This window comes from Xiphias gladius, chromosome 14 (assembly GCF_016859285.1).
Source record: "Xiphias gladius isolate SHS-SW01 ecotype Sanya breed wild chromosome 14, ASM1685928v1, whole genome shotgun sequence".
Lineage (NCBI taxonomy): Eukaryota > Metazoa > Chordata > Actinopteri > Istiophoriformes > Xiphiidae > Xiphias > Xiphias gladius.
In genome coordinates, this window is record NC_053413.1 from 15,589,989 (window position 1) to 15,615,403 (window position 25,415).

The 25,415-nt window shown below is 39.4% G+C and overlaps 1 protein-coding gene across 3 annotated transcripts; it reads right to left on the reverse strand.

Annotated features, from left to right (window-relative positions):
* Positions 1 to 889: 889 nt before the first annotated feature.
* LOC120799081 (oxysterol-binding protein-related protein 1-like) lies at positions 890 to 21,922 on the reverse strand. Of its 3 annotated transcripts, XM_040143959.1 has the most exons (28): positions 21,313 to 21,922; positions 21,122 to 21,207; positions 20,958 to 21,032; positions 20,624 to 20,735; positions 20,451 to 20,536; positions 19,869 to 20,013; positions 19,583 to 19,650; positions 17,852 to 17,896; positions 17,457 to 17,530; positions 16,991 to 17,054; positions 16,716 to 16,817; positions 16,469 to 16,594; positions 16,220 to 16,298; positions 15,613 to 15,719; positions 10,408 to 10,576; positions 8,007 to 8,199; positions 5,783 to 5,858; positions 5,125 to 5,259; positions 4,757 to 4,854; positions 4,437 to 4,619; positions 4,235 to 4,342; positions 3,862 to 3,931; positions 3,802 to 3,821; positions 3,476 to 3,602; positions 3,263 to 3,379; positions 2,949 to 3,072; positions 2,773 to 2,863; positions 890 to 2,272 (listed from the first exon to the last, which is right to left on the reverse strand). In XM_040143959.1, the coding sequence occupies exons 1-28, from the start codon at positions 21,434 to 21,436 to the stop codon at positions 2,170 to 2,172; spliced, it is 2,907 nt and encodes a 968-aa protein (XP_039999893.1). In that variant the 5' UTR covers positions 21,437 to 21,922; the 3' UTR covers positions 890 to 2,169. The 3 variants fall into 3 exon arrangements, with proteins under 3 accessions (XP_039999893.1, XP_039999895.1, XP_039999896.1); XM_040143961.1 differs by lacking the exons at positions 20,451 to 20,536; positions 20,958 to 21,032; positions 21,122 to 21,207; positions 21,313 to 21,922 and having other exon boundaries at positions 20,624 to 20,737; XM_040143962.1 differs by lacking the exons at positions 19,583 to 19,650; positions 19,869 to 20,013; positions 20,451 to 20,536; ... (2 more) ...; positions 21,122 to 21,207; positions 21,313 to 21,922 and adding an exon at positions 18,763 to 18,803 and having other exon boundaries at positions 17,841 to 17,896.
* Between the last annotated feature and the right edge of the window lie 3,493 nt (positions 21,923 to 25,415).

Below are 25,415 nucleotides of genomic sequence, written 5' to 3' on the forward strand. Positions count from 1 at the left end.
CACGAGGCTTAACATGATGTATAAAACATTGTATTCAGCAACATAAGTTAGTTTATTCTGAAATGATTGGCACAAGCAGCTAACAAATAACTACTACTGTTTTTCTAACAATTCAAAACAAATCCAGAAGAGGTACTTGCAACACAAGCATCAGGGAATATTGATTGCACTTTTAAAGGTTGCTGTCCACAGTCCAGGTACAGCTACATACTGTTTTTAAAATGAAAAACTGATTCAATCAGATTTTTACAGTACTGTTATGTATTTTTTCCAAACATATTAGACAATGGCAAGAGTCTAACATTTCCTGGTCTCCATGGAAAAAAAAATGTGATACTGTGTTACCGTCTACAAACAAAATTAAAAATTTTGCTGGTGTGCTGCTTTTAGAACTGGGATGTAGTATTACATGGTAGATACAAAGACTGAGGCAAAAATGAAAATGATAAATTCTGCATTGAAAGGAGGAGTAATGCGTTGCCTCACATCCTTCTATATTCAATTGATTCACTTGTCTTATGTGTATACCAGTATGCTGGTTTCTACATTAGTAAAACTGGTATAAAACATAAGGGGTTTCATGTCCTGCAATTTACATCTCATGCTGAATCAATCTGCATTCTCAACACATTCAGCAATCCATATAGTTTCAACCAGGATTTTGCCGGATCTCTTGGTTCTGTAAATGAGTTGTGTAATGAAACAGTCTGCAAAAAACTTAATGGTATATCACAAACTTAATAGGGCAAAGACAGGATTTGGTGGACAGAACAGGAGTACAGTAAGGGCAAAGACCTCTATATCTTAATTTTGTTTTATACCACTCAAGAAACCCATGGAATACTGGCAGCTTTTCTTAAAATTAAAGCACAGCACAAACACATGGATGTTCAGTTAACATTAGGCTTTTATTTAGCAACAATGGAAATTCTGTTTGATTGGTACCCAAGGACTGGTAAAAGGAAACACTAAAACATCTATCAGCTATCCACAACATAAGAGAATGAATATTCAATGCCTGATTGTGAAGGCGGTAAGGTTTGCATAGTTATAGTGATGCACATGCATTTATTGTTAGTTAGATTTCAATTAGATCAATGCATATAGCACTAGGAATACAGTTTAATTATACTTAACTATGGCAAGACCTTTACACACATGCACATACAACTCTTAAGAGCAGAGCTGGTGTCCCTGCTCTAGTAGTTAAAAAAAATAATAGGTGGAAAAAAGTGCTACTGTGTCCACAGAATCAGGTAGACTTATGTGCAACGCTGTTAGTCTCTATACACATTTATACAGTACATAGTTTAGGGCTTAATAACATTTTAAACATTTTATTGTGAAAGTCTTACTGCTGTAGTACTGGCCATTATCCTTGTCGGATATGGTAACATTTTACTTGCAATCTCTGTTGCAGATAAACAGCTAGACAAAGATTTACAAATCGATTGCAGAAGACATTGCCAGCAAACAATGAGGCAAATTTAAAATCCATCCAGTTAAACACTAATTATCCGGAAAACTCATTGTACTAGGGGGTGAAATCAAAAGCAAATGCACCAAAGTGGTCTATTTTAATACCGTGCACTGCATTACAGTATGTATGCACCAGTAGAATAAGTGTCAGTCAAAAACATCACCTCAATGTGCCCAGGACACACCATGTTCTCCACTGTAGCTGTCTGTAGTGGTGTTTCCTCCTACGTCACTGCAATGATGCTGATGAGTAAAATGGTTTAATAGCCAGGAGGAACTATGGACAACTTACACAGAGTAAAACGGAGGTTGCTGTTCAAACACTCCTAACATCAAATATTTCTAAAGTACATTCTAGTTTATTTCTCCAGTATATGCCTACACCATACTTAAGTTGTCGAGAACTACAATATATGAGCAAATGAGTTTTTGTGCTTTATTGTTCACCCAGATCTGTTAAAGAATATATGGCTCTGGGTTCATTCAGTGTTTTACTGCCTTTTAAAAAGACGTTTTAACTGTATTTTCTCAAATTGAACCCTATTCCCTACCTGCTCTTCTATACCTATTCAATGACACTGAAGCTTATGCTAGGAGCCCCAGCGCAAACCGTACAAGTACAGCAGATAAAGTCCAAAGGTGGTATAAGTCGATATCCATGTGTATGGTATCTGTGTGTGTTTCTACTTGTTAGTAGATGTCAGGGAGCTGAGTGTAGTTCCTGTCCCAGTAGCCTTTCAAGTAAAGCCAGTCCTGAGCTTTGTTGTGAGGGTTGGGTCCTTGCTGAAACCACCTGCAGAGATTTAATAATGACAAGATTGATTTAATATGAATACACAACTTGCAGATAGCAGAAGTCAGAAGGAAAGAGAAAAAAACCAAAAAAAAAAAACCAAGACAAATCAAAACACAAAATCACACACTACTTCATGGCAATGTTGCACCAAGTACAACGGGAAAAAGTTCCGGTCTCCCTGGGTCAAACTAAATATCCAGTATCACACAATGTTATCTTCATGAGTGCCAGTGTATGACCAATGCTTTTGACTAAAAACGACAAACAGTTGCAGTTGTGCATTTTGTCCTGAGGAGGGTGGTGTAGTGCAGCACTTCACACCCAAGCAAACAGTGAAAGGACAGCTTTGAACCAAACCTTGGACCAAGTGCAGCGTTCCTTTTCAGTTATAACAAAGGGGAAGGCACAGTGGATAACACAAGACAATAGGGAGGCATTTAGTAAAAATAGAACCGCAATCGGACAACGACATTAGAAGACATTTCTCAGTGACTAACCTTGTTTTCCATTCCTCTGTTGACTTGTTGCGATTTTTCCGGGCCATCCTCTGTTTCTCCTCAAGTCTCTTCTTCTCTGCGCTTGCCATATCTATGACCCAGAGATGCAGAACTCTAAACATGGAACTTAGCTGGTGTGGCATAATGGGGACTCAAATCAAGGTAACACACTGTACCTATATCTCCATTCTCCATGGCGCGAATGTCAGGTCTGAGACGACTGTCTGTGTTAGGAATGACTCTCTCCATGCTTTTCTCCAGCTCGTTTAGCTGCATGGCGAACGTGGAGAATGCATAGAACTGCCACAGAGGGAATTACAAAAAAAACAAAACAAAAGATTTTCAACTGCCATAGAAGGAGCAAGCATGAGAAGTCACAAAATAACTCACTTATAAAACCTCATCTCCAGCTATTATTCCTGATTTTTCTTTTCTAAATTTACAAATTGTTCTCCCTCCACCTTGATCCCCATCTCCTGTCTTCCCGTACCTTGGCTGAGTTCTCTGGTCGAGGCGTTATCTTCCAGATGAGCTCACTGCCTGGGATGACCTGGACTGTCTCAGCGTCAGGTGGAGGCATCTCTTCTGGCTCCTCATCCACACTGCTCTGGGACCACAGACATACACACAAATATATTCAACAGGTTTACCTTGAACCAAACGGAGACAAAAACATGACTTTACTAATTTTTTTTTTTTTTACCCGTTTACTGCCCTTTTTTTCATCTGAATTCTTTCTGTCAGACTTTTTGTGGGCATCAAAGGTAGTGGGGTCTACTGTGTACAGGCATTCTGTCCATTTGCCGTACATTGCACAGACCTTCCTTTTGCTGGAAAACATACAAAGAACAAATACTTATAACAGCTTTAGATGCTGGTATCAACGCTCATCTCTGAGCATTACTGTGCTGACAATACTGATGACAAAAACCCCTATAAATAAACTTATGTTACATTTCCTATGACAAAGTAATTGAAAATGTAGTAAATCCGATAAATGATAAAAATCACTGACAATCAAGACAATACCTTTTATCTAGGATGTATCCCTCCACTTTATGGAGCTCTTTTCCAAAGAGGCCACAGTGCTTCCACTTTATGGAGCTCTTTTCCAAAGAGGCCACAGTGCTTGAAAGTCATGCTGCATCTCTCTCCAGTCCTGCCAAAGAATGACAGAGTGCTTACCAATTCTTTTTTACTATCCTGCGTCTGGGAGCTGAGACTTTCTAACATTAATTATCCTGCTCACGCTCTTCTATTCTAATGGCAACTGTCCCAGTTCTGCTCCCATGATCAATAAGCTGATTTTGAAAGTAGATCAACACTTCACTGCAGAGCACAGAAAGAAAGTTACTCGTGAACCCAAGTATCTTTGCATGCAAATGCACTAGGCAAGCACGTAGACAAACGTGCAAAGAACATCACAAAGAGAAGATTTATTTTATTTTATTTTATTTTTTACTTGTGATTGATCACTTCCACATTGCCGTACTGCTCAATCCAAAGCTGACCAACAATGATGTTGTGGACACAACAGGTGGGGTTTGTCCAGGTGTACGCTTCATTATATCTGCAGAGACAAAGTCAATAATGCCAGATGATGCTACCTCAAAATGAATCGAATCAGACTTACAAAGCAGTCTTACTGTAGACTGTGCACTCACTTGGGGAGCTCCAGTGTGATGATTCCCTTGGGCTCTGCTTCTATGCTCTTTCCCCAAAACTTGAGTTTGGGGTAGATGGAACCATGGAAGACAAAATCCTCCTTGAGGCCCTCAGCATGAAAGGCACTGACTGGAGGGTGATGGCTTACTTGTTCTGACACCCATCTAAAGCCCAGGTCGTCTCTGATGGAGAACAAAGACACGGCTGGTACTGCAGGGAAGTCCACTAAAAACGTAAATCTTCACTAAGTGCAAAATGGTGTGTGTATACGTGTGCTGATGACAGACATTTGTGAATTTAAGTTTGTATTCTGTCTTACCTGATGAGCTCAAAGGTCTCTCCCAGTAGTGGGTTGAAAGGCTTCCCTGTCCTCTCCCACTGTGATGCAACAGCTGACACAGCAAATGCTGCGACACACTACAGAGCATTGACTTATGATTACTTACAGGCAACTAATTCAACATTTGATAAAGGTAGGGAATATGAAGTAGTAACTATTGAGTCCCATAATAGCATGTAATTGTTTGTCAAAAACAACACTGACAGCACATAGTTAAATAATGGAACAGTACTTTATGAATTATGATTTGACTTGATTCAAATAAGTACTGACATATTACCTTGGAGATTAACCATTAGATTTTTATCTGTTTCTATTGAAGAAAGTGAACGTGGGCTTGCTGATACCTTCATCCTCTCGACAGAGTCTGTTGTGGCATTGGCCTGGTGGATGAGGTAGGTGTGCTCCATGTATTCTGTTAGCCGCTGGAGGAAGCTCAGTGGCTCATTAAATATCACAGGCATGGCAATCTTTGAAAGCTCCTGAAAGAAGAGTTGGAAAAGATAAAAGAAACTGAGGGCACAGACTAATGAATGAGCAGTGAATACTACTGAATACAGAAGAGCTGCAACGAATCCTCTCTTTGCAAAGCTTATTATTTAACTAATTTACAAATCATATTTAAGTGTATAAACATGTAGAGAGAACAACACACCCTTTTTCTTGTGTGTTTGAGATGTGCATGTATGTGTACTTGGGGTGTATGGATCACAATTAATGGCTCGATTCGATATGTTAAGGTGGTGTCATGAATCAACACAATTTTTTGTATCTACAGCATTTAACTGTGATATCTAAGGCACAATGTTATGGCTTCAGGAGAGTTTTGAGAAAGATAATTAAGATAAATCAGTTTTGCAGTAACTTTTTACCTAAGTTTAGTGCTTATTCAACAAGACTACTTGAAAACAAAATCTCAACTCAGCTTTCATTTTCTCCAAACTTCACATTAAAATGCAACAAATTAAAAGGGAAATCTGCTTGCAGAAGTCCGTCTGCTCTCACCATGCCAATGCATTTTTTCAGGATACTCCAGATGCTGACGTCATTCCTGGAGAACATGGGAGCTGGTAGAGATGTTCTATGGGGCAGAAATATAAAAACAGGGAGCACAATTTCTATCAGGCCCATATCATGTGCCATAATATCCATCTATGTGTTAATACAATAAATTTGAATCTTTATTAATGGGAAATCACTGATTTGTTTATTTTGTGTCAGGTGCAAGCAAATATCAATGCCTCACGGAATGTGGTCTGGACTTCTCCACACTCAAAATTATTTACTTATCTAATATAAGATGAGTACGAATCCAGTACCTGAAAGTGTTGGGTAAACCACACATTAAAACCATTATTTTGTGTTTTCGCTGCTGAGAGCTTATACTATTTAAAACCTGCAGAGCAGATAACATGGCTTGACCCACCATTTGGAAACAAAGTCATCCGACACCTGTAAGCTAATGAGCTGTCAGCTGGTCTGGTCAAGCCTCATGCAATATCCATGAATGGATATACATCTGCATGCGTGTTGGTTTTCAAGACTGGTTATAAGCTGCAGTCCTGAAATTGTTTTTTTTTTCTTATCAAGTTTGGCTCAGCAACAGCTCTCCCCAATTATGTTTGCATACGCTTTTGATTAATAAATGTCATACATTTTCTTACCTTTGACACACACATCCACTTTCTAACTCCCTCCGAATCTTAAACTTAGTAACAACACAGACTTAATTTAGTCAAGCAGCAACGTTTATCTTCCAGTCTTTCTGACAGCTGTAATGTGGACTACAGGTATGCTGGCTGGAGACAGATGGTGTCCTTTTTTGGAAATGAGAGCTGAAGCAACCACACAAATAAAAGCCAATACTTCAGCTAAATAAACAGAAAGGTAGAGAGTGGGGGTTTGCTCCATACTATACTCCACACTAGCTTCTCCTCAAAAATTTAGGCATGGAGGGTTTCTTTCATTAGACTGAAAAACTAACACACGATAATGGGGTTTTCTATTTTCTAAAGTAAACTGTATCTACAACTGTACTTGTACATGTCTGAAGATTCATGGGACCCGTAGTTTTTACAACTACTGAATAAAATCATCCTCTCTTTAATGAGATGTTCAAATTTTACAAACCAATTTTACCTATCTAGCTTAGATTATGGTCAAAAATACTCAGCTTTTCAGAAATACAGATAAAAATGTATTTAAACAAAACTGCATTGTTTAGCAGAAGCTACTGAAACAAGCAAACACAGAAGTGATGTGGGACACATGAACATGCTACATCAATACTTTGCATGCACTTCCTACAGCAAACACTGTCTACAGTTGAGCTATATCAGTCCTCAAATCATTATTAAATGCATGAAAATAATACATTTACACTACTGTATTTTTGTGGTCTTAAGTCAAAGACAGATTTGGACATTTTTTACAGAATTTATGGTAGGATGTTATTATAGAAAGGTAAAAAGTGAGAGAATAACTAAACAACTAAATTTAGGCCCATTTGCAGTAAACCAGGGGCAAGCGTATCATTGAATGACAGGAGTAATTCCAAATAAACAGACACTTCATAAATCTTTAGTGCACAACACACACGCCCACACATATGCACGCAGGGCCAGCAAGCCAGTCCCCTTTCCTCCAACTTCCGAGCCAGCACATGCTAAATTATTCATGGATCACTTGTTGGATTAAGGAAGAGGCCAAGGCAGAATCAGCACCCACGGAAATAAAAGATTGTCAAATCTTCCCGAAACAAAGCACCAAACAAAGAGCGCTAAATTGACTGTTCACTTGGAGAGTTGGATCTGTCAGGAAAAAAACAAAAACAAAAACAAAAACAGGCTATTCTGCGGATTGGGTGCTCAAACAAACAAAAACACTTGTCTACAAAAACAGACTGGAGTGGAAAACTTGTACCATTATACCAACTCTGCCATATACTGGCCTATCCGCTAGCCAATGGAAGACTGCAACTTGTCATCAGACATGCGTACTAACAAGTCACATGTACAAAATGTATTTTAGGTCGTTCAGCAATGTAAAGTTATATTCTAATTTAACTCTGCTACCAGCTGTGAGAATGATCTTAAACGAAGCCTTGCATATAATAAACAGTGAACAGTTTGTCTGCACTCAGCATGAATGTCTTTGTATTTCCACCCGTCTCGTTCCCATCATTTAAGCCAGTAAACAAGCATGACATCATAACTGGAGCATGTCCTACCTGTGGTTCTTGACTCCATTGTACTGGGCTGATTGGTTGCCATGGTTCCTGTCCCCTGACATTCCGGTGGGCCCCCTGAGCGCACTGAGATGGTGGAGGCTGCTGAGAAGGGGGGTGTCTCTCCCCTCGTCCTCTTCACAGGAGTGACTGGCCACAGACAGGAAGCCGCTCACAGAGAGGTCCGACTCTGACTCTGTGGGATGATGACAGGGGGCAGATGCCAGGTCATGCCAAACACTCTCTCACAAACACACACACACACACGTAGGCAGAAAGCTGGTAGAGCTGCAAAAAATGCAGTAAACACCACCTGCTGCCACCAGCCCAGTCTGCCTGTCCCCATCCCAGCCAAACCCCACCTGAGGATTGTGTTCCACTGAGAGGCCAGACACCACACACCTGAGCTTCCACAGAGAGACCACTTTGTGTGCTGTGCTTTGTGCATTGCACTCCTTCCTCCCTAGCTACACTGCTACATTACAGTACCTGTCACAATACACAAGGGAGAGGGAGGAGTGTGGTATTTTATTACTGTGATGACTGACCCTGTATATGCTTGTCTGAGTTATGAGTGCTTATTGTAGTAACATATATAACATTATATAATTATGTGAAATTGCAAATTTTGCAATCAGAGATAGAGATGAGTCATGACATACAGACACATAAAACAAACAAAAAAAAAAAAAAAAAAAAAAAAAAAAAAATGTTTACACATTACACTCAGCTCAGCAAAAAAAAATTCTCTCATATATGCTGAGCACAGTTTACAGTCTTACTGTAAAGAGTTTCTCTGGCCAGTAGGTAAAGGGCAGTATGATGAAAAAAAAAATGAATGATGAAAAAGATTGATTCATAGCGCACAAACATGTTGTAAAAGGAAGTCAACTGTACACAGTCACCATAGCCAGGCTTTTGGGTAACTTTGTGCAATACTTTTTACCACAAACATGCAACTACTGATGCAACTACCGTGCATTTTGGCAGAGCTGCAGCCACAGCTGAAGCACCTAAAATAACCACACCTGTGCTTAACCTCTGCTCCTACCCACCCTCCACCTCAACAAACCCTGCCACCTGATTGGCCACATTGAGGAGGCCACAGAGGAGACTGTTTGCTAGCTTCATTTCCTCCAACACTGTTTGCTGCTTGCCCTCCTGCTCTCCTCCCTAGCTAGCACTTACAGTTACACACACATACACAAAGGTCACAAGAAGGAGAATAGTTTATGTGATGGTGGCCTGTGCCTGTATCTGTATGTCTATGTTAGCTTTATAGAGTTATGAAGTATATATATATATATATATTGTGTGTTGACAGAAATTGCAATCTCAGACATAGATGTACCAGGATAGGATGTAGCAGCGACAGTAAAACACTGCTGCATTAAAAAAAACCAAAAAAAAACAAACGTGGTTGAGGATTTACACACTCAGCTCAGCCTGTGAAAATTCTCTCATATATGCTGAGCACAGTTTACAGTCTTACTGTAAAGAGTTTCTCTGGCCAGTAGGTAACTCAGGGCTATGTATGAATAATGCAATGATTCCTGAGAAAGATTGCTCCATAGCGCACAAACATGTTGTAAAAGGAAGTCAACTGTACACAGTCACCATAGCCAGGCTTTTGGGTAACTTTGTGCAATACTTTTTACCACAAACATGCAACTACTGATGCAACTACCGTGCATGGCAGACATTTAGTAACAACGGTTTAATCCCTCTATGTTAACTAATTATTTAAATTGTATTTAGAAAAAAATAGTGTCAACCTAATCACTATACTGTTACCCTTGAGTATAAGAGAAGAGAACATTGTTTGTCTTAGAATGCCCTGGCAACATTGCCAGAGTGCCAATGGTCTGAGTGTCATTGGGAACAACTGAACACGAAACACACACACACACACACACACACACACACACACACACACACACACAAACAACTGCTGTATTTCTTAACTATACGTTTTATTGCTTAAGTGAAGTGAGAAGTGAATCCTGAAGCTGTTTGGAACAAGATGGGCTGCTGAAGGCGTGACACAAGTATATAAAAGATTTGTCACAAACTACCCTGTGGAGTTTTCTTGTAAACAAAACACAGTTATGTTTACATTTAGTGTTAATCATACAACATTTGCAAAGCTCTGCAATGTCAGGAATGAGAACAACTCACAATGCATTTAACTCAATAAAATGATAATAATTAAAATGATACTAATAAAATTAGAAAATAATCAGAACAGAATGCTTGAGATTTAATTTGTCTAATTTATAACTTGGCCTAAAACACTTTACAAAAAACAAGATGAACTAAACTATATTGGTCTTGTATAACCCCAGTGAGATACTCACTTCTTGATTACTCCACTATCTTACCACCTACACTAAGGGCTGCTGACCTGATTCAGCATCATAGAAGTCATCTTCGGTGAGCGTGCTGAGGGTTGACAACCTCCTGCTCTTGCTCAGGGGCTGCTTGAGTTCGTGGTTCTCAGTTGCCAAAGTCTGCAGAGCCTCTGTCAGAGCTTTATTCTTCTCCACCTCTTGCTCTAACTTCAGGCTCCACACCTGCAAGCACAGGGCCACTAGACAGATAAAACATACAGGCAAACAGCAGAGACAAGGTACAGTATATGAAGGGAATATGTATTTCGATCCTCATTTCTAAGGCATGTCTACAGTATAGACGATGTAACTGGCAAATAACTGACTGACTGATTGTTTGACTGTCCTTGTGGCTCTGATGGCAGGTCATTGTTCTATCCCTGCGCACAGATCTGGTTTCCTCCAGTCTGAACCAAACACCCAAGCCTCCAAGAGCACTGTAGCCCAGGACTGAGTATCCCTTCACAGCAACCTGAGCCAAGCCACTGTGGAACAAATTGGATCAGAGTTTTGTATTGTCTAATGCTGCTGCTGTGTGTCTTTTACAAACTGAACAGAAGACAGAAAACAAAAAACAAAAAACAAAACAAAACAAAAAATCCACAGCTACCAAAAATGTGAAATAAAATAGTGGCTTAAAGACAAATTTCTCTTAAAAAAAACTAAAATAAAAGACTTTAAAAGGATATTAAGAAACAGACTGAGTAGCATAAAATGGACAAAAAAAAAAAAAAAAAAAAAAAGAAAAGAAAGCGCACTGATCATAAAAATGCATAGCATAGCCTCCAAAGCTGATAAAACTCCCAGAGTCACCTTGGGCAAGGCAGCAAAGTCTGAGAGACACAAGAGCTTGTAAATCACACTGTAAATCTGAGACTGCAAAGCAAGGCCAATGTCTTTATTAAAGATGAAAAGTTCTGCCTCATCTCTTCTACCTTTTCGAAACATTAAAAGCTGCAGGCACAGCCATGCACAAAGAAACACCTGTCAACGAATCCACTAATGTGCCATGACTTTCAAAGTGTCTGTGGTTCACAATTTCTCTTTCAAGTGTGTGTCTATAACCATGATGTGATCAACAAGGTCAGAAAAATAATTTGTGATATTCAAAATGGGATTCTATTCACCAGTGTCCTTGTGATTTTTTAAATTTATTTGACAAGAATTTTTAAAATCCTAAGATAATACACAATATTCAGTATATAGAAAATGGCAGTCAGCAGCTCCATTCCAGAAACAAACTGCCTCAGATTCCTGTGTGGCGGAGATGGACGAGGCAGTGAAAACACTGAGTAACACATTAACTTACTTGATGATCTGTTTTTTCTGATTAGCATACTTCAAGGACACCAGTCCAGCCATTTGTGATCTTATTCCAACTGGCTAAGGGTTTATTCTGTAGCTTTTGTAAACAAACAATGTAGACCCAATCTATTCTGTGCCCCCGACTTGACTCAGCAAAATTTCATTTTACATATACTTGCAAAGGTGAGGTAGACTAATTTGCAACATTATGCAGATCCCAATTCTGCAAAAGAGCTATAACTCCTATGATCAGAATACGTCAAGCTACATTTTAAGTTTCTTAACTGACTGTTTATCGGAACAGAAGCATCTGTGACATTGCAACATATCAAGCCCATTTCTAAAAATACACACATCTGATGTGACCAAAAACCCACACTCACCCTATGTTATTCATGCTCATTTTATATAGAACGTTATCCTTTTATATTTGAAAAACAAACTACTGTACATAAACATGGACTCTGTGTTTCACTAAGATTTTTGCTGTAACTGTAACAGAAGCTGTCTGGCACCTACAGTCAAGGAGAAGCTCAACACTTTCACTCTTGCTGTCATCACACTTGCTATATTGTGTTCAGCCCCTTTAGGCTGTGTTCTGTGTGAAAATAGGAATACAGGGTTAGTGGATATTCAGATTCTGTTCAATTCATATTTGAGAAACACAAATCCCTGTAGTTTCTCCCCAGGCTTAAAGATATGTCCCTCTATACAATATAGGAAATCATATTATTTTAACAAAGTCATGTTTTAAACGAGATTAAATGACAAACGACTGCTAAAGAAATAATTTCAACAAATTCCTGCAGATAGAAAAATCTGAATTATTCTCTTGTTCTAAAATATTTGTGTTGTTATTGTCTGCCAAATTTCCCAAACGTGAACTCTAATATGCTTCCAAGTCAACAACAACAAAGTCACACATTGAAACTGGGTAATAAGTACACGACATATCAAATGCGTATCCATAAAAATTTTTTCCTTACAAGACCCAACTTAATTCAACCATCTTTTTTAATATATATATATGGTGTACAGTAAACAAGATCGCTGTGTAGAATCCTGTGTTAACACTCCTTATCCCAGGCACTTTGGCTTAAGAGCCCATCCAAGAGCAGAACACTTTGTTGTGTAACTATCCCAGCCAGCTCTTTCGCTCTCATTGCATCCTCTCGCCTGAGCACAAACAGCGCTATTTTAAGCCCTGCTGAGGCTGTGTGCTGTAGCCGTTGCTGGAGCCTGGGAGGGATGCTTCTCCTTGGCCAACACCCCAAAGGGTAGATTTTTTACTTTGTTCTAAAATTCGCTTTTTCTGCTGAAGGGGAAGCAAATCTCAGAGGGAAGTTTATTATAGCTCTTTGCAGTGCTCTGTAATAACTAACTAATATTAACTGTATATCAAACTGTACTTGAATCAGTGATGCCTCCATTTGATTTCTTGACAGGCGTGGAAGCCTGCTGCCTGAGAAACAACAACAATGGTTGGGCTTATAAATCTGTGTTGTCTGAGTTTCTGTCACAACGTCCAAAGTTACTGCCCAGGAGTGTCTGTTTGCAGCTCAATCTTCATTTCAATGATTAGTGAAGAAAGTTAGCAGCACAAACTTCCTCCTAAATGTCATGTAGTCGCTAACCAGTCATACTGTGTCCTGTATGAACTGTATAAATGTGGCCTGCTCACTGGCATACTTCAGTTTTGCAGCGGTTCCTGAAATGGGTCAGACCACATTCACTCTGCTCAAGGGCAATACTGTAATTCCTGCAAAACCCTAGAGATATGAATCGTGGTTCTGTATTACACATCTGCCTGGAAGTAAAAGCACAATTACAATAGCACATGACTACTTCATGTAATGTACTGTAGAAAATAAATGTGTAAGTGGCACCAACAGAGGCATCTGTGGCAGGACAACAGGAAATGTGGGATTAAAGTTAATACTGCCTAATACAGCCAATCTCAGCACTGTAGAAAATATAATCCAGTTAGTACATGTAGTAGCAGAAGCTTAGCATGAGACCAGTGGATGTAACATGTTTGCTACATTTTCTACTTATTGTACTAATTAATTAAATCAGTGTCCATTGTTATGACAATTCCAATGCTTCTTGGTTGATGAGACTTTGATGAATGTCCTCAGTCTCCCTGTGATAACAATGGCGGGTTATTCCCTGTGACAGGACAGCAGCTGTTGCCAATTCATTCTAAGATAATGTGATTTGGCAAAGTACACATCACTGTGTAAACATGCAACATTTGGGCATTGTTGAGCGGTATCATATCCAGCTAACTTCAAAAGCACAGTTTTATTGTATCTGATGTAAAATTGTTTCAGTTATCTACACCTTATTATACACAAAAAAAAAAAAAAAAAAAAAAAAAAAAAAAACACACGTAGACAACCTTAGATGTGTCTCCATTAAAGGATCAATACGAGAGTTGTAGCTCATACCATTGGTAATGAGACAGAATGTTTGAGACCAATGTTTGATCTCTAAATTCTTAATTTGGGCGCTATAGTACTGTGAAACACAAAAGAAAAACTGCTGCATTAAAGTGGTTAAACACACAAATATATCTGAAATTCAAATCTTAATTTTAAATAATACCTTATCAAGTAAGTCCTCAATGCAATTTAATCTATGCTCTCCACACTCTTAGTTTGACTCAGAATTCATTACGTTACAAGATGATCTCATTTTAAAGAATCAATGAGCAGTGTAGCATTCAGTACCACTTCAAAGAAGCTAAATTTTACAGTCAAAATTCAGATTATTAAATCCACAGCAATGTCCTGCGTGTATTGAACAGCTCTCATTTAGACCAACCCTCAAATCAACGCATCAAAATAAATTAAAAACGATGCCAAACTTCAAAACACCTCACATTAAGTGATCTGGGACCAGCCCACTGCAAACAAAGCCAGTTATTCAGCTGACGATAAGAAAAAAAAAAAAAAAAAAAACGATGAGGAAAGCAGAGAATATAATACAAGAAAAACTGTTTGGTTTGTACCTTTGCAGATGCAAGATGAAAGTGCCGTCACTGTCTCTTCTTTCTCCTGTGCTCAGATGCTCTGGCATATGGAAGTGTGCCCGCGAGCGTGTATTTTCACCGTGGGAGGGTGAAAGCATGTATCGCCAGCTGAGCCTGTGAGTATGCACACACTTGAGTTCCCTCGCCCGATGCACAGCCTTTCCCTAGAGCGGGAATGTGTGGATTCAAGTCAAAGGGGGCGTGTGTGTGTGTACGTCTACACTGATCTGCAAACTGAATGCAGACCTAAGCATAAAAGCGGATCTTGCCTGTGTCCTTCCTACAGACATGCTAGTGATTACCACACTGTTCCACTGCTCCCCCCCAAGGGCACAACACAACCACTAGGACAGGTGGACAGGGAAACACACGCATGCACGCACTCGCACACAAACTCCAGACCTGATTGGTATGAAGGAGCTAACGTACGGAGGGGAGGGGCTTGGTGAATTCGTTATAATTCAATGTCATTTATTCAACCAATAGGAGCTCAGCACATGGGTAAGCGTATAGGAATGAATGAGATGAAGATTCATAGAAGCTCAGTGAGCTGCAGCTAATCTAAAAAGAAAACTACGTTCCAAAACAAAATCAGTTCCAGGATTGGAAAAGATTACTAGATTAAATTAGATGTCAGATTAGTGTGAAATTGTTTTGCATCACGAAGCAAACGCTGTTTCACTTTCATAAGACACATTACATCAATATATTAGATTAGAAATAAGAAAAATTAATAAAATAAATGCAATCAAAGCCATAAACTTGATACATTTTCATGGTTTTGATTGCATTTAATTATGTGTGAGGAATGGTATGATGGTAGACATTATAATTGTACGGTATTTCGTTTGTTAGTTTGTCTGAGAAGCTGTTTCCCTACCTCTTCTTGTTTTGACAGCAGTTCAAGGCAGAGATGGAGGGCCGCACAAGTTTCACTAGAAAGTTCACTGGTCTCTTTGGCTTTTAGTAGAAGAGGTGCAGCCAATCCTGTGAAAAAGAAAAAAAAAAGATGATAATTGCAGATTTATATTAACTTAAAATGTATACAATATTATAAAAAGGCTGCAGCTAACAATTATTTTCATAATTTTTGAACTTTTCGACAATCATTTTTATGATTGTCGAATCTTATTAGTTTACTATATAAAATGTAAGAATAAAGGGAAAAATGCTATTCAGTTTCCAGAATCCAGAATGAACTCTTGTCCCATCAACAGTCCAAAACCCAAAGATTTGCAATTTACACTGATATATAACAGAGTAAAGCAGCAAATCCTCACATTTGAGAGGTGGGAAACCATAAATGTTTGCCATTTAACTATGAAAACCAACTTAAATAAATAATCTATTATACAAATCACTGATGATAAATGTTCTACTGATTAATTGACTAATCATTTCAGCACTAGTGTTAATACAGTTAATACAGTGTTCAAAAATACACTGTCACATACCAGTGCAGTTAGTACAGAGTCTGGGACACTTACCAAAATTCTCTTCGTTCTTCACCATGGATAGAAATATTGACACTTCACTCTCCAGTTTCTGCTGGAAAGTACTGGCTGTCTGCCGGAGTACAGAACAGAGGCACTTTAAACAGCGGAATCCTCACAGCTCAAAAAAAAATTGACAACCAATGGATGTTTAAAATTATACACGGTTGAAACAGAAGCACAGAATGGCATCGCTTCCCTACATGATACTACACCTTTAAAAAAATTTGAACTTCATCTTACCTGAACTGCCTGTGTCAGGTTCCCCACTGCCACACCACCATCGCCGTCATCATCATTGATAATCTGTTCTTGGGTGCAGTGACGAGCGCCATAGGACGAGTGTGCCTCAATAGCATCTATCCATTTCTAAGTGGAAAAATACATTTACATATTTATCTACTCGTGCAGGCAACACTCAGCCAAATCCGTCAGATTATTCAGGGAGGTGAGGGTACAGCAACAGCGTAGAAGGTGAATCACATCTCACTTTTCTTGTTGCCACTGAATGTGTCTTTGAGGGGACCTTAAAATGATGCACAGTGTCATCAAGGCACCTGACCATGAATAAGCAATGGTCCCATGGTTTGACCTGGAATGACAAACAGGAAATCAGTTATGGCCACGCTTGCTGCACTGGATGTCAAAATCATCATCATGTCATAAGTGCAATGGGATCACAAGTGAAACATCTAAGGACTCAGAATACTTTTGTAGTCATGAAGGTTGATCCGTTACAGTGAGCCTCTAACCTCTTCTACCTACCATGCAGTAGGCTTGTGTTAGAAACGTAGATCCCTGTTTTCTGACACCTGCCAGTGCGTCAGCCCTAGAAAAAGAAAGAGATGAAGGAGCACACAGACACCAGACACACTATATAAAATAAAACTCAGCAGTAGTCTACATACACTACAGATGTAGTCACTGTTTACAGTTCTACTTTTCACTGCATGCTTGGTGAACTACAACTGATCATTTCATCTCCAACAAGAATTGTTTGGAAGAAATGAGATTTGCTTTTCTTTCAGCCACTGCAAAAGACAAGGCATTATCTGGTTAAACCTGTTTTTTTTTTTCTTTTTTAAACACGGTCGTAAAGGATGGAGTAATAAGAGAGAGACTTCTATCATGGCTAACAGCCTATTTACAGTATATACAATATACTATACACGCACAGTACATGCTATAATATTTTACTTGCAACGACTGCATACAGAAAAAGTTATCTTACTGTCTGGGGTACCAGGAGAGAGTTCCATCCTCAATTACAACCCAGTGGGATCGCCATCCAAGAAACCGTGAACTCTGTCAGAAACACACAAAGTCAACAACAGATAATCTATGTAGTAATGGTGCTTAATATATCATGTAGAAGGGGAGAACATTTTTTTATTTTAAACTTTTGTATTACTGATCTCATTTTTTAATATTCAAAGCAAACTAATAAACTCACGAAATACATTGAATAATGTTTGTATTTGACTTTTTGTATAAAATAATGATGACACTGTGTGTTGACTAATGGGAAAGAAGTTGAGTCTACGCGATCAACTGTGGGGGAGTCTGAACAAAAACATTCCCTGACTTGTTAAGAGTAGACAAGAATACACTTCACCATCTGGGTACCTTCCAAAGAGGGCCATCAATCTTCTGCACCCCACTGTTGACATCCTTTATGGGAAAAAATATAATTCTCAGACTTTGTGTACAGACAGAACCTGATTGACGGTGCTGAAGAGTTTTTGGTGAGATCAGAAACGCTCAACTGAGTTATTTTGTATTACACTAAAAACGTATAGTTTCAGAGGTAAATATTTTTTTAATTTACTTAACAGCTTAGTGCCTAGCCTTTTTTAAATTCCCACCGTGACTGCGCTGAAGCTATGCCAGGCTTTTCAGACATCCAAGCAAGAGCAAGGACTGCTGACGTGCAAGGCTTTTCCTCCACAGTTGCCAGACCTCAAGTGAACATGTACAGATAGATGTGAAAAGAGAAAATGCAGAAAGACAGTTGTGTGCACCTATATTTAGGCCAGTCGCAGGATAGCAAAGACCACTTTGTTCTAAAAGAGAAAATTCAAACATCAAATCTGTGATTAAGGTGCTGAGCACACCAAGTGCTGACTCTCAGTACAGAAATTGAGTTATTAGTTTATGGAGTGCCCAGGATTGGAGCGTTTACTCCTCTGGGAAACATGAACAAGGTCAGTGAATTTTGACAGAAATCTGTTCATTAGATTTTTATTTTTCCTCGCTAAATTCTAGCCTGATGGTGGTGTGAGAGGAGAAGCCAGAAGATTACCAAAATAATCAAAGGAATAAATCAATCATCCCTTGTGGACCATGAATCAAAAACCAGATTTAATACTAATCTGGTCTCAGGTTGATAGCTCTAGTTGGACAGTGAACATAGACACACACATTCAATCTTGGCATTACATGTCAAAAATGTGCAACAGTGCCTTTAACGTTTGCATGAGCAGGCCTCATAATTCAAAAGGAAGTGGAAGATTTAATTAGTAGTTATCTGCCCTCACCTTGTCTTGATAGGCTGCTAGAGTGTGTTTCAGTTCATCACTACGAACCAGGTCCAATACTGTCTGGTCTAAAACATCATCAGCCGTACAAGCAAATTATTATGCACATTTAGACACAGCTGAGGAAGAAAACTAGCAGAACATAGTATTTACCATTTATATGGATATTAAACTGCTTTCAATACCAATGGTGACTCCAAAACAACTATCCTGAACATTACTGAACTAATGAAACTTTTAGTCAGAAGAATAAAGCATGATGCTGAGAACAAGATAAGTGATGTACCGTTGTTGTTCTTGATATTAGGGCAGGCTCCAGACTTGAGCAGCTTTAAAATGCACTGCTTCTGCCCTCTGTAGGCTGCACAGTGTAAGGGTGTGTTACCCACCGAATCCCTGCAGTGAATATTTGGAGCTTCCTTTCCACTGAGCTGAAGAACAGAAGATGGTTGAGCCACAGAAAACAGCTTAACAGCTTTTCAGACTGGACAGTCTCCACCGGTTTGCAATAAAATACATCAGATCATCAGAACAGTTGGCGCACATTATCTTGTATGTGTGTGTGAGAGGAGAAGCCAGAAGATTACCAAAATAATCAAAGGAATAAATCAATCATCCCTTGTGGACCATGAATCAAAAACCAGATTTAATACTAATCTGGTCTCAGGTTGATAGCTCTAGTTGGACAGTGAACATAGACACACATTCAATCTTGGCATTACATGTCAAAAATGTGCAACAGTGCCTTTAACGTTTGCATGAGCAGGCCTCATAATTCAAAAGGAAGTGGAAGATTTAATTAGTAGTTATCTGCCCTCACCTTGTCTTGATAGGCTGCTAGAGTGTGTTTCAGTTCATCACTACGAACCAGGTCCAATACTGTCTGGTCTAAAACATCATCAGCCGTACAAGCAAATTATTATGCACATTTAGACACAGCTGAGGAAGAAAACTAGCAGAACATAGTATTTACCATTTATATGGATATTAAACTGCTTTCAATACCAATGGTGACTCCAAAACAACTATCCTGAACATTACTGAACTAATGAAACTTTTAGTCAGAAGAATAAAGCATGATGCTGAGAACAAGATAAGTGATGTACCGTTGTTGTTCTTGATATTAGGGCAGGCTCCAGACTTGAGCAGCTTTAAAATGCACTGCTTCTGCCCTCTGTAGGCTGCACAGTGTAAGGGTGTGTTACCCACCGAATCCCTGCAGTGAATATTTGGAGCTTCCTTTCCACTGAGCTGAAGAACAGAAGATGGTTGAGCCACAGAAAACAGCTTAACAGCTTTTCAGACTGGACAGTCTCCACCGGTTTGCAATAAAATACATCAGATCATCAGAACAGTTGGCGCACATTATCTTGTATGTGTGTGTGAGAGGGAGAGTCTTGGATATAAACTCGCCACCTCCTGACTGTGCCTGAGACCTTTTGGACCCTCAACTATTAAGTCAAATACGTTTGACTACAACCTAGGAGTAGACAAATACAACCATAATTCTGTAAATGGAGCTGGTTAACAATGGCAATGTGGAAAGAGAAAAATGCAAATTCTTTCATTACATTTGTGGTCAATTATGTTAAGTATTAAACTTCAATTGTTATCAAATCAAGAAGGACGCTCTCAAGATAGAATATACAGATATTCTGCCAAGGCTCAACAAAATGTCAGATGCTAACCAATTTTGACAGATTTGCGATGTCCCCCTCTCTAGCTGCGTCCAGGAGCTTGTCCTCCCGCCGCCTTTTCTCCCTCCTCTCTGCGGCTGAATAAAACAAACCCTATTTGAGAACCAGGGCAGCCGATCTACAGTAATGAGAAGCCATCAGCCAATATTCCCATCATTTCATACCTTCCAGCATTGTAATGATTTCATCATCCTCTGTGACATCCTTAGGGATTTGAGCTGTTCCATTGATTATGTTGGCACAGGCATCATACCGCAGGAGCAACAGGACAATCTCCTTAAGGGTCCAAAAGTTAAAAGAGAAAAAGAAAAAAAAAGACCATTAGTTGACATCACTCAAAAGATTCAACTGGAGGGAAGTAGTTATTTGGTGGAGTCTGTGGTGGTGATTCCAAATGACATTAGTTTGGCTAGAAACAAGTTGCACTATACCACAAGTTACAAGGCAGATAGTATCTCTGAGCGGGCAGGGAAGCAGTTCCATTTTTATGTCTTGTACCTTTCTTCCAGTGTAGGCGGCTTTATGCAGGGGTGTGTCACCCATGGTGTCCTGCAAATTCACATCGGCACCTGCCTGCAAAATATGTTCCACGCGGTCAATTTCACCGGCGGCAAATGCGTACTGAACACACTGTACGGAGCAATGTGAACACCAGCCCTCACCTTGAGCAACTCCTCCACAACATCCCTGCGTCCAAAGTAACAGGCCAGATGGAGGGGCGTCCATCCTGGGCTGACTTTAGAGCTAGCTACAGTGACCAAAAAAAAAAAAAAGGGAAAATGAACAGTCTCCGAGCTACCTGAAGTCTTGCTAGCTAGCCGGCGGGTAATGGCATCTCATTTTCACTACGTACATCTGCAGTTGACGTTGAGAGAGCTGCTTTGGTCGATCCTCGACTGAAGGAGCCCCTGAATGTGAGAGCGACTGCCCTCTTTGGCATAGAGGAGAAGCTGGTCCTCAAGCGTGTCCGCCTCCATTGCCGCTTGACTTGCTTCGGCCCGATAGTAAAGTTAACTGGCGCCAAATCCCCGTCGACGGTATTCAGCGCAAAAGCTGCGCTGTCAGGTGGAAATACGAGCGTTCAGGGCGAACAGAGCTTCTCGACGGCAAAATAAGTATTTGGCGCAACTTCAAATGTCGAGTAATTCGTCCACATGGTAGGTCAACCTGTTCATTCGGCCCGTTTGACTGTCTTTTAGCTCGGATGTGGAGGGGAAGCTGATTTTTAAAGCGTAAACCGACAACGCAACATTCACAAAGGGTGCGGGCCGAACTTACCGGACCACTAACTTTGAACTTTTAATTCACCCAAATAACACAGACTTTGGTCCGGTTCGGCCGGAGAGAGAGACACACAAGACTTTACAGCCGAAATCTGATCACTTCAATCAGCTGTCAGCCGTTGGCAGCCATCATGTGACCAGGCAGCTGCCGAACGGGTCTAAGCAGGGACGTAGCTAGATATATATATATATATATATATATATATATATATATATATATATATATATATATATATATATATATATATATATATATATATATATATATATATATATATATATATATATATAATACTATACTTTAACTGTTATGAGGACCTTACCACGTCAACAACAACAACACTAGCGGTCACACAAGAACACTGATAACACAGGACCTCCAAGTGATCAAATGGTCCAAGCAGACCATGTAACATTCCACATCCCTATTTTGATTCCAGCCATGGGGTTTCCTTGCATGTGGTTCCCACCCCCCTTCTTCCCTTGGTCTACCTCTGTCGTAAAACTATTTAGAGCCCGCACCTGACCGCTCCCTCACTCTCACGGCTTTATTGCACCTGTTAGAGGAGGACAACTTCAACCATTTCCACTATAATTAGATCATAGAGTTTGGTGACCTTATGTAATTCCCAGTGTAGCTCCACCCAGCTTCAACCTGATTAGAGGTCTAATTAGCCAGAGTAATTGAAAACGCTAGTCTGGGTGTGGGGGGGCCTTTAATGAAGGTAAAAATCCCCTCAAAAAAAAATGTTTTGATAAAAAGATTGCTAATAATTACGGTTGTACTCAAATCGCCACATTTGCTGCATAAACTGAAACACTTATTTGGAAGCTAAAACAAGGATTAACATTAAAATTAATTACACAAACTATCTTTTAAAAATATTGATTAGTTTTGCACTTACACATATCGGGTGCACACAATTTATTTGGTGCAATGCGTAATTCTGACTGACAATTCTGGTGCATTTCTTTGTCTTCACTTCCAAATAATTTGGTTTACACAATTTATTTAAATTGAGGATTTGTTCATAGCCTGTCTACTTGTTCTACCACCTGTGTTACTTGCTGTACACTAGATTCCATTATACCCTCATCACTGATTTTGGTTCCAGATCTCAATAATTCGGCTTCGCTGGTTAGACATTAATGTATCATAACCATTTCAAGTATACCTCTGTCCCCTCCTTTGGAAACATTACAATTATGTGCACCAGTATAGCTACATTAGAAATAAAATCCTCTCTCATGTCTTTACATAGAGTAGAGCATACAATATTTCCAAATGGAGGTTCTTATGAATTTTGCTTGTTCACACTTCACAGTGTTAATGAACCCTTGACCAAATTATTCACCAGAGCCCAATTCTTCATTACAGCACTAGATGGAAGTATTTGCACTACCAGGTGATGTCTCCCTAGGTTAGAGCTGTCCATGCTTCTGCCAGAGAGGCCGTTACAATATTTGGGCAAAATTCACACAGAAATCTGCACATTTCATTCACATTTTAACCCTCTCTCCATAGCTGACCCTCACTTCTGTTTTAGGGCAAGGCACTACAGGTGAATAGGGTAAATATTTTAACTAATAGATACCAGCATGAAACTTTCCCAGCTGATTACCTACATTAAGATGATTTTTTTTTGTATTACAAGTTTTCTGAATATTTATGTTAAATATGCAAATGAGTCACTATCTAATTAAATATGCGCTAATTTGCACAAATTTCGAGAACAGAAATCTGAACACCGGATAAAGCCAGGATAAAAATTCCTATTTCATTTTATTAACATATTGGTCAAATGTTTTTACAGAGGGGGTTTTGGTTCTCACTTTTTATCACTTTATAAATCAGAAAATGCTGTCAACAGCCACAGAAAATCCATTTTCGCCATGTTTTTATGAATAAAATATTATAATACTTAGACTATGAATGATATATGAACAAACCCCTCTGTAAAAACCTTCAGAATATACAGAATATAGGAATAAAACTGGAAAGTTTGGTGTATCTATGCTACTAAAGTTGAGATTTCTGGCTCAGTATTAAAAAAAAATAATTTTGAGAAAATGGCCTTTAAACGTATGTATTGTAAAATTCCTTACATTTTAATTAGAAACCACTATTTAAAGACACTATATCTGATATAAAGGAAATGACCTAATTTGGATCCGATGACATTGTGCAGGAGAGAAAGAGCTTCACAACGATAACTGTGATGACTTGTTGCAGACAATGATCGTGGTACCACATGTTGCGTTAGTATAACAAATCTGGATAAAACAGAGACACAGATGCAGAGAAACTGACAGGAGTCGACCAAAAGTTCAAAAAGATAATGTTTTTACCGGAAAGCCAAGTGGTCATACACAGGTAGTCAGTCTAATACAGACAAACAATAACAGTCAGGGAATAGGCAAAACTCCAAGAACCAAAACACAAGGCAAAGCCTTGAATCATGGAATCCTACACGAGACCAGTGCTGGAAAGCGATGCACACACGAAGTAGACAAGACAGGGGAGTATATATACAGGGTCGACTGACAGGAAACACCCCCATGGATTGAATGCAGGTGTTCTCTTTGTCCTTTAAAACACAATAGTTTCTACATTTTATTTGTTAACATATCGCAATCAGTCGTTATTATTATTGGTAACATAGTTAATTACAGTGGATCGGAAGTTATGGAAACACTGCTGCAGACGTTAATCAAAGCATATTCATCAAATCACGTCTAGAGAGGGAAAGAAGCGCACTGGGCTAGTTCCTGCTAATTAGCATGGCAATTATTGTAAGCTGTCACAGTTCTTAAGCAACGGGGTGGACTGTGTGTGCTCCAGAGCATAATCCCTCACAAATTACAAGATAATGGAGGCAAAGAGAGGCCAGTGCTTCAAAAGGAACCAAAAGATAGAATCCCCAGCAGGGACATTTTAGGGACAGGCAGCGAGAGAGAGACAGCGAGCGAGGGAAAGGTAGGGGAAGGAAGTACAACATGTATTCCCCTCACATAGAGCTGTCTGATTAGGAGAAGGCTTTTTTGACTGCTAAAGTAAAGTAAAGTGACTGGCTACAAAGGAAACAGGTCTGACAAAACTATTAGAAGATAATAGCTAATAATAAATCCCCTGCGAGTCCACCATATTTCATGATGTGCAGCATGAGCTCAGTGGATGGTTCAGCCAATAACCACAGCTCTATAGTCCTTCTCTCTCCTTGAGTCTAACATATGGCATGCTTACCTATGTTGCTAATCACAGTATTGCAATATAAGCTTATTCTAACTGGGATTCACTAATTATAATGCTGTTTAGGCGCCCTGGAAGTCTCAGAAGGCTAATTGCCAAAAAAGCAGGCAGCACTGTGCAGGAAAACAGTCTAGTGCAGCGTTTTATATATTCAGTACATCATTATTATATTTTACATTCAGCGTGATAGGACAAACTGTATAACACTGCAGTTAGTTTCGTTGTGTCCCCTCATTAAATGCCCTTTACACCCACACAGGTGTCTTCACCTGCTCAGGGTGAAGTTGGGTGGAGCCATGCTGTCATTAAATGAGGTCACCAAACTTAATGAACCATTAAGAGAAATATAAAGGTATTAAGGTGTCTTCCACCCAAACAGGTGCAACACAACTCATAGGCCTTTTTCACAGAACACATTTGGAC